At 46.9% G+C, this 10,070-nt stretch overlaps 1 protein-coding gene across 3 annotated transcripts in view; it reads left to right on the top strand.

Annotated features, from left to right (window-relative positions):
- Positions 1 to 555: 555 nt before the first annotated feature.
- The window catches only part of slc25a23a (solute carrier family 25 member 23a), an 18,598-nt gene continuing 9,083 nt past the window's right edge, over positions 556 to 10,070 (top strand). For 2 of the 3 annotated variants that reach the window (XM_080850942.1, XM_080850943.1), the window contains exons 1-5: positions 556 to 1,663; positions 7,645 to 7,771; positions 8,002 to 8,089; positions 8,331 to 8,442; positions 9,008 to 9,166. In XM_080850942.1, coding sequence (XP_080707068.1) covers positions 1,466 to 1,663; positions 7,645 to 7,771; positions 8,002 to 8,089; positions 8,331 to 8,442; positions 9,008 to 9,166 — 684 coding nt within the window. In that variant the 5' untranslated portion in view covers positions 556 to 1,465. The remainder of the gene's footprint in view (positions 1,664 to 7,644; positions 7,772 to 8,001; positions 8,090 to 8,330; positions 8,443 to 9,007; positions 9,167 to 10,070) is intronic. The other variant, XM_080850944.1, reaches the window with a different exon arrangement.

Below are 10,070 nucleotides of genomic sequence, written 5' to 3'. Positions count from 1 at the left end.
ACACACACACAACCGCCGCTCGCACGCGTCCAAACCAATCAGAGATATTTGACTACTCGACTATTCTTGCTCATGCATCAGATTTAAAACAGTATTAGTGGCGATTATGGCCATTTACGGGCATGTCACTTTTCAGAGCAGGCTCTTTACTGGCTTAAAAAACCCAAGGGGGCTGAATTAACGATAGTTTCCACTATAGTAATTTAACGCTCCATGGTTTTAGAGGTGAGGTAGGCCTACTACAACCGAAATAACTGTTGGCTCGGGTACTGTGATCTGGTTGTTTTAATGATATAATTTATTAAAGGTGTCTCGTAAACGTGCTTGTAGTCGCGTTGTGATAACTTTCCTCTTGAACAACCTTGACTAGGCGCTCGGTTTGTTTGTCTTCAGAACTGGTTGAAAAGCACCTTAGAAAGTTGATCTAAAGGTTGATTTTAGCGTCGAATGACCAAAACACCTGTCCTACGTGTGTGTACGTGTGTGTGTGTGTGTGTGTGTGTGTGTGTCCTGCAGTGGAACTATACCATACACACGGAACATCCGTCGCTGGAATAAACAGACTGACAACGGGGATGAAGGCTCGCTGTTGTTTTAGTGAATATTTGCATTCGCACGGCGCAGAAGCGGAGTCACATTCCTGAGTAGGTGTTCCCCCTGCATGCTTGTTTGCGTTCGTCAAGAGAAAGGAGGGAGGGAACAAAACGAGCTCGTAGCCTCAACGCTGAAGGACTTTCTGGTGAAGTTTAGAGACACAAGCCCAGCTGACATCCGAAACATAAGCACAGTGCGAGTCGTGTAATTTGCATTTGTCGTGATCAGTTGTGGCGACCCGTTCGCACTGATGTGGGTGGTGCCCTCTGTGTTTCTGTGGCCAAGGAGCTGACTGCTTACTTCAGAGAGCCTTGCGACTGCAACGGCTGCGTTGTTGGATGTAGAAACAGCCCGCAGCAACATGTCACGTAATCTACATGGGCCACTGGGTCTACGAATATGACACGGGATTATCCTTGCCGAAAGGACTGTGCGTCTCGGGTTTCTGACCGAAGGCGAGGCGGCTAGCTGTCAAAGAGGGGGTTATGAGGATTCTGAAGCCACGGTTACTTGCTTACTACTACAGGCTTCCTGGTTCACAGACTGTCAGTGTTCGTGTTCGTTAAATATAATTTTGTTTCAGAACGGTTGTTAAAACAGCCGCTGCTTGCGCGCGCTTGTGCTGTGGATGATTCGTGTTGAGCGTTTTCCTTGCGCGTGCTTGTCCTCTGGCCTTCTGTGCGGAAATAACTTCTGAAGGACGAAACGGAACAGTGTCGAGAATGGCTGCAGCTACTCTGAAGACGTGCGTGTGAGTGTGTTGTGGGGAGACTTGCCAGCCGCCTGTGTGGTTGACTGTTGACACTGGGGCTCCGCCTCACACAAACACACACACACACACACACACACACCCACAAACACACACATACTCATGACGGGTCAAACGGGCTTCCCTCCTCTATGGAACCGGGCTCGGTGCTTGGACAGCAGCGTCGATCCCGAACGGGAGAAGCAGTGGGCAAGGCTGTTCGATGAGCTGGACCTAAACAAGGATGGACGGATCGACGTCAGCGAGCTGCGGGCCGGGCTCGCCACACGGGGTCTGCTGTCGCGGGGATCCGTGGAAGAGGTAAGGGGGAGAGGAGAAACAGCAGTGTGCCTGCTCTGGTGCATGTTCTGGTGTATATGTACAGTAACGTCTGAACTACAGTCGTGAACGATGCTGACGTCTAGTGAGTACGACTGCAAGTGCTGGTTTGTTTCACGCACGCTGATACATAGTGGTTAGTGGTTTAAAGGCGCTTGCGTAGGCTACACGTAGCCTTCTCACTAACGTCCACCACGTGATCCCACAGGCATACACCATATCGCAGAGCGCCGTAGCGGATTAGCCATGGCAGTCCCATTAACAGAATTAAACCTCTGCGCATCAGGGGGAGAGAAAAAACGAAAACTCTTTGAAGCGTCTAGACTGCGGTTTGGTATCCAGCTGCGGCGCTAACTGCCTGTTCTTGTGTGACAGCGGTCTGGCGCGAGGGGGATTAACATTTGACCGTGTTTCACGAAGGAGACAGGTTGACATCTACCCAGTAGCTGATTAAACGGGACTGTACTGTATGTCTGTCCGCGGTACAGCTCAACAATAGGTCTGTGTCATTCCCACGGCAACCATGACAGCCTGTGTGAGGAGGACTGACAAGAGGCTAAATCCACATTTCTCTGTTTATTGTAAACAGAGACGTGTCATAATGTTTCTTATGTCCTTACGTTCTCAGGTGCGATGTATGTTCTCATGTTCCTTAAGTCTCACCAACAGAACAAGTTCTACTGAGTGGAGAACCGATATAAGAGCCCTTGTTTGTGGCTCAGAGGTTCCGCCCGCTAGTTAGTACAGGACCAGATGTTAGGAGTCTCACACACACACACACAGTCCTAGTTCGCACAGGACCAGATGTTAGAAGTCTCACACATACCTCGACCTCTTCGGCATGCATGTGTGTGTCCTGTGTCCTGTGTCGCACCCCTAAAATGCACGTGTGTGTTGCTGTTTGTCGTGTGTGCCGAATAAAACGGACTGACTTTGACACACAGTTCGCACAGATAAAGTTTAACTATCTCTGATATCACAGTGTGTCTTTCGAACAGGTGAGAGAGACATCATTTCTGTTTTTTCTAAAAACTTTCTGCATGACGGCATGAGGGACAATCTTTTTTTCTGTCCTGCAAAGTCATGCAGACCAAACGTACCTGTCATGGCAGTCGGAACGAGATTAAGCGGTGGCTGAGATAACAGGGCTGCAAGCCTCGATAAAACAAGAGCAAACAGGTCACATCGTTCTTGGGGTTATCAAAGCACACGCTGCATTGATTACTAGAGAGCAAGAGAGAGAGAGACACAGAGCGACACAGAGAGAGTGAGACAGTGAAGTAACAGTATTGTCTTGTGTGTTGTAATACATTTGGTTTGTGTCTGTGGGTGTGTGTCTCTGTGTGTCTGTCTGTATGTTGATGTGTGTGTGTGTGTCTCTGTGTGTGTCTGTCTCTGTTTTGATGTGTGGATGTGTGTGTGTGTGTGTGTGTGTGTGTGTGTGTGTGTGTGTGTGTGTGTGTGTGTGTGTGTGTGTGTGTGTGTGTGTGTGTGTGTGTGTGTGTGTGTTTGTTTATGAACTGCATTGCCGTGAGCCCTGCTGTGTTTTATAGAATAATAAAGCCTGGCAGAGAGAGATAGAGTGTTGTGTTTGGCAACAGGTAGATGAGGGAGAGAGGGAGAGAAAGAGGTAAAGAGAAAGGTAGAGAGAGAGTGTTGTGTTTGGCAACAGGTAGATGAGGGAAAGAGGGAGAGAGAGAGAGAGAAAGAGTGGGAGGGGTGGTGGGAGGGGGAGAAAGAAGGAGAGTGATGTTTTGGCAGAAATATTGGCATATTATGTTGTTTGTAATGTTATTTTACATGTGTATCTGTGTATGTGTGTGTGTGTATGTTTGCATGAGCTGTGTGTGTGTGTTTGTGTGTGTGTGTGTGTGTCACAGTGTGTGTCTGAGAACCCTGTGTAGACATTGTCAAGGGTGTTTGCAGTTTTATGTGAGTGATCAGTGTACGTTTGCTAGTAGTGGCCTGAGAGAGAGAGGGGGGGGGGGGGAGAAAGAGAGAGAGACGGAGAGGGGGGGGGGGGAGAAAGAGAGAGAGCGAGAGAGAGGGGGGGGGGGAAAGAGAGAGAGAGAGAGAGGGGGGGGGAAAGAGAGAGAGAGAGAGGGGGGGGGGGGAGAAAGAGAGAGAGAGAGAGAGGGGGGGAGAAAGAGAGAGAGCGAGAGAGAGGGGGGGGGGAAAGAGAGAGAGCGAGAGAGAGGGGGGGGAGAAAGAGAGAGAGCGAGAGAGAGGGGGGGGGAGAAAGAGAGAGCGAGAGAGAGGGGGGGGAGAAAGAGAGAGAGCGAGAGAGAGGGGGGGAGAAAGAGAGAGAGAGAGAGAGGGGGGGGGGAGAAAGAGAGAGAGAGAGAGAGGGAGTGTAACAGTGAACAGTTATCTATGGGTGTAAGAGAATCTGTTACGAGCTTGGTGAGATATGACGTTAGTAGATGTGTGTGTCCGTGTGTGTCGTGCATCATGTGCAGGCACGTGTGTGTGGAGTCTTTTTTAGACAGGTATTCCTGACTGCCTTCCTGAATCAAGCACCGCAGAGGAATGGGAAGAGTATGTGTGTTAAAGTTCCTTGGCAGACTCACACACACACACACACACACACACACAGTCAGAGTGTTCAATAAGACTCATCAGATATGACACACAGCTTCGGCACTGACCGCCCATCTAGTCTATACTGCTTATTAGGAAAAGGTCAAAGGTCACCAAGAGGCTCAGGTAGAGTGTGCTAGCCTGAAGGGTGCTTTATATGTAGGAGAGTGTGCTAGCCTTAAGGGTACTTTATACAGTATGTAGGAGAATGTGCTAGTCTTAAGGGTGCTTTATAGAACTCAGAACTGTTTATTTGACAGCAACAACAATTAGTACAATTTTACGGATGGAATAACAAACAATAAATTAGATACATAAAATAAACAAAGAAATTAGATGAGTGTATAGAAAAGTATATGATGCTGTCGGGAGAATCCTATAAGGCTACATATTGTGCCGCTATCATAGGATCCACCCAGAGTAGTTAATTGCTATTAAAATGAATTAAAATGAATTAATATTATTACAAATAAAAATTGCTTAGTTGCAAACATAGCAATGTTCTGTTGTACAGCAGGCAGAATATTTGGAAATGAGGTGGGCTTTTGAATACCGGGTTAATCCTTCAAGGCTATGTGTAGTGAGTTTGTCTGTCATGCATGTGTCTAAGTGTGTCAGTAAATATGGAATATGATGTCTGATACAATGTTTGTAGGCAGCAGTCCTGCAAATAGGGGTGTTAAGTCTAAGATGGTGCCTTGTGTTATAGTTATGATAGGATGCGTTTTGAGTGAACATGTTCAAGAAATAAGCAGGGAGGTTATTGTTTAAGAACTTGTGGTAGAATTTCAGGCACTGTATTATGTAGATATCGTCTAATTTTAATTGATTTAACCGTATGAAAATTGGCTCAGTATGCTCATTATATTTGCTTTTGGTGATGATCCTCATAGCTCGTTTCTATAGATGTACCAGACGTGCCGGATTGAGACCCCATAATAGTACACCGAAATGCAGATGCGGAACTATTAGAGCATTGTACATAGTTATTAAAGTGGAACCTGGCAAAACATTTTTCATACGGTTCATTAGGCCGAGTGTACGAGAAATTTTGTTAGCAGTTTTGTCGGTGTGATGTTTCCAGCTTAGTGTCTCGTGCAGAGTTAATCCCAGAAAATGTAATATATAATTCTATATGTAGAAGAGTGTGAGTGTGCTAGCCTGAAGGGTGCTTAATATGTAGGAGAGTGTGTTAGCCTTAGAGGCTAAAAACGGCCCTGAAAAGTGGAGAACCACTTAAAGCCTAAAAAGGTCAAAGTTCACCAAGAGTGAGGTGTCAGTCGCCCTAAACCAGCCCACGGGTTCCTGTAGTGGAAAAGTGCCTTGTGTTGTTTTGGTAAATGCTTCTAGGAAAGTTAGCACTAGGACCAGGAAAACAGTATATTCTCAGTGGCTCAGTGGCAGCCCATGATGTGTTGTGTGGTAGGGCAGGATGTGTAGTTTTAAACAAAAGTACTACACATAGATTCCTTAGAGGAATTCCAAAACAGAACTACAAACAAACAAGGCTGACTTCAGTCAGTTTTTTATTGCCACAAGTGACACACTGCAACGCACACGTGGATCTATGTAGGCGACACAGGACACAACACACACACACACACACACACACACACACACACACAAACACACACAAACACAAGTCGCAGAGGTCTCTGTGAAATGTACACTTTGCATTTGACCCTTCTCGGAATGTCCTTCCTCCTGGAACCGTCCGTCTCGGTCACAGACGGACAGGAGAGTGTACTGTTTTGCATGTTTTTTCTGTTGGGGTTGTTATTGGAGGGAACCCCTTGTGAGCACGGGGAGCACATGCATACTCCACACAGAAAGGCCCGGGAGATAGCCCACCTGAGCACTGAAGGACCTGCCCCCCAGAGCCAACAGCGCCCCATGCGGGTATCGACCCATGACGTTCATGCTGTGAGGCGGCAGTGCAAGCACCTGATCCACCGTGACACATTGCACCTTAAACATTTAAACTCACAAAACTGTATCATTATTTTCGATCAGAGTCAATACTACAGCTAATATGGCCAAGGCCTGAGTTGGATTCATCAATGGACTACACTTTTGGGTCCTGTCCCATGTTGGTGTGTATAGATTCATTAGTAGAGTGTGTGTATAAATTCAGTAGTGGAGTGTGTGTGTGTAGATTCAGTAGTAGAGTGTGTGTATATAGATTTCTCAGTGGAGTGTGTGTGTGTGTGTGTGTGTGTGTGTGTGTGTGTTTAGTGCTGAAGAAGCGGTGAGACAGCAGTGGTAGTCTGGATGCAGCTCAACAGCCAAGCACCTTTTATTAGAGCCCAGTGTACACACGTATACACACACGTATGCACACACGTATGCACACACGTATGCACACACGCACGCACACGCACACGCACACGCACAAGCACAAGCACAAGCACAAGCACAAACACACACACACACACACACACACACACACACACACACACACACACACACACACACACACACACACACACACACACATACACACACACACACACACACACACACACACACAGACTGACTGTGTGTTGGTTGTTTAGGCCTGATGTGAGTTAATTCAAATGTTTTTTGACCTTTCTAAGGGGTAAGTGGGTTAGTGAGTTAAAAGCAAGCTTTGTCATCATGTTTGACACATGGGTGGTTTCTGTCGTACAGGTTATAGACTGGCCAAGACCAGCCAATAACACAAGCAGCGATTGGTTACATTGTTCTTTTGTGGCCCAATCAGATGATTAAATGCTGTGTTGACATGCTTTCTATTCTTTTCTCATTCTCCATCCTGCTCCATCCTTTTCTTTTCCTAACCATTTTGGCTTCTGTCTGCCTGTACCTCTGTCTCTCTTTTGTCTGCCTGTCTCTCTCTCTGTCTCACTCTTCTGTCTATCCCTGTTTATCAATCTGCCTCCATCCCTATCTCTCCATTGCTCTCCATCCCTCGCTCCCTCCCTCCTTCCATCTCTCTCTCTCCATCCCTCTCTCCCTCCCTCCCTCCTTCCATCTCTCTGTCTCTCTCATCCCTCTCTCCCTCCCTCCTTCCATCTCTCTCTCTCTCCCTCCCTCCTTTCATCTCTCTTTCTCTCTCTCTCTCTATCCCTCTCTCCCTCCCTCCTTTCATCTCTCTCTCTCTCCATCACTCTCTCCCTCCCTCCTTCCATCTCTCTCTCTCCCTCCCTCCTTTCATCTCTCTTTCTCTCTCTCTCTATCCCTCTCTCCCTCCCTCCTTTCATCTCTCTCTCTCTCCATCCCTCTCTCCCTCCCTCCCTCATCTCTCTCTCTCTCTCTCTCCATCCCTCTCTCCCTCCCTCCCTCCATCTATCTCTCTCTCTCTCCATCCTTCTCTCTGTCCATATCTGTGCCACTCTCTCTAGCAGATCGTGCGTGCTGGTGACAAGAACGCAGACGGCGAGCTGGACTTCGAGGAGTTCTCTCAGTACCTGCGGTCACACGAGAAACGCCTGAAGCTCATGTTCCGAAGCCTGGACCGCAACAACGATGGTGTGTGTGTGTGTGTGTGTGTGTGTGTGTGTGTGTGTGTGTGTGTGTGTGTGTGTGTGTGTGTGTGTGTGTGTGTGTGTGTGTGTGTTTGAGAGAGAGAGAGAGGGAGATAGAGAGAAAGAGAGAGAGAGGCCTGTCAGCACTCACACGAGACATGGACTGCAACAATGAGTGTGTGTTTGTCTCTGTGTGTGTGTGTGTGTGTGTGTGTGTGTGTGTGTGTTTTACAGGCTGTATTGATGTTGGGGAGATCCAACATTCTCTCCATACGTTGGGAATTGATGTCAGCCTGGAGGAGGCAGCTAAGATACTACAAAGGTCTGTAGTGTGTGTGTGTGTGTGTGTGTGTGTGTGTGTGTGTGTGTGTGTGTCTGTGTGTCTGTGTGTGTGTGTGTGTTTAAATATATTGTTGAGTATCTTTGCTTTGTGTCATGGTCAACCATGGCTAACAACAGCAACTCCCTCTCTCTTCCTCACTGTCTCTCACTCTCTCTGCCCCCCATCCCTCTCTCTCTCTCCCCCCCTCCCCCCCCCCCCCCCTCTCTCTCTCTCCGCACAGTATGGATAAGGACGGCACCATGACCATTGACTGGCGGGAGTGGCGAGATCACTTCCTGTTGAACCCCCTGCACAACATGAAGGACATCGCTCACTTCTGGAAGCGCTCAGTGGTCAGTGTGCAAGGCCTCTATTCCAGTTTCAATTCCGATTTTAGTCTTTAACATAGTGTCATTAACAGGGCGCTTCACATAGTGTCATTCACATAGTGTCATTCACATAGTGTCATTCACATAGTGGCATTCGCATAGTGTCATTCACATAGTGTCATTAACACTGAGTCTGAGACGCCTAGAGCACAAGGCAAAGAAAACCTCCTTTTGAACGGGAAGAAACCTTGAGCAAAACCCAGCTTAGAAGGGGGACCCATCTGCTCAACAGGAGACAGGACATAGGACATCTCTCTTTCTCTCATCTCTTTCTATTTCTCTTTCTCTCCCTCTCTCTCCACACACACACACACACACACACACACACACACACACACACACACACACACACACACACACACACACACAGGCGAACAGGTCCAGTAAACAGTAAAAGTGAAGCAGAAATACTGTACATGAATCTTGCTCTCCCTCTCTCTCTCTCTCCCTCTCCCTCTTTCTCTCATCTCTTTCTATATCTCTCATCCTTTCTCTCTCTCTCTCTCTCATCTCTTTCTCTCTCTCTCAGATGGTGGACATTGGTGAGCAGATGACGATTCCGGACGAGTTCTCGGAGAAGGAGAAGAAGTCTGGGTTCGTGTGGAGGCAGCTGATGGCAGGAGCCATGGCAGGTTCTGTCTCCCGCACAGGAACCGCTCCGCTGGACCGCCTCAAGGTCTTCCTACAGGTGAGGTGTGTGTGTGTGTGTGTGTGTGTGTGTGTGTGTGTGTGTGTGTGTGTGTGTGTGTGTGTGTGTGTTTAAGGTCTTCCTCCAGGTGAGGTGTGTGTATGTGTGTTTTAGTGTGTTTAAGTGTGAGTTTAAGTGTGTGTTTAAGTGTGTGTGTGTGTTTTTTTTTTTTAATATATATTTATTGAATGAAGGGCACATTAGGGTTATACAGACAATTACATAACAAAGGTAATAGAGTTATCCTTCAAGTGATTTTACAACAACTTAAACAACATAAACAACAAAAGCCAAAAAATCCCCAACCTCCCATCAGCCCTCCCTCCAACCCACAACCCTAATAAAAAGAAAATAAATAATAATAAAAAAGGAAAAAAAAATATATATATACAAAGTAAAGAAATAAAGGCCAGCATATGGGGAAAATAAAATCTTGACATACAATATTATTCACAAGACTTGTTAAGGAAAAGAAAAGTTGTGGACTCAAGTGCTGGAAGTTGCTTGTTGGGTCTTGTTTTTCTCGCTGGCGGCTGCCCACCTGTCCAGCAGAGGTTGCCATGTTTTTTGGAAGTGTCTATGTTTGTTATTAATTATATAGCGGAGTCTTTCCATATGCAATACGTTGCCCAACTCTCTAAGCCACTGTTGGAATAGGGGGCCAGCGTCTGACTTCCACTGTTGCAAGATGAGGCGCCTGCCCAGCAGAGTACAGAGGGAAATGGCTTGCCCTTCATAACTTGTGATGTTGGGGTCATACAACACTGAACCAAAGATGGCAAGGAGTGGGTCTGGTGTAATAATTTTTCGGAAGGCCTTTGAAATGTAGTCAAATATAAGAGACCAGAAGGATGTTAGCTTAGAACAAGACCAAAACTGATGAGTTAGAGTACCAGTATGTTGT

This window comes from Sprattus sprattus (genome assembly GCF_963457725.1).
Source record: "Sprattus sprattus genome assembly, chromosome: 1".
NCBI classification, from domain to species: Eukaryota; Metazoa; Chordata; class Actinopteri; order Clupeiformes; family Clupeidae; genus Sprattus; species Sprattus sprattus.
The sequence above is the reverse complement of the archived record's forward strand: the minus strand, read 5'-3'. Positions and strand labels throughout refer to the sequence as shown.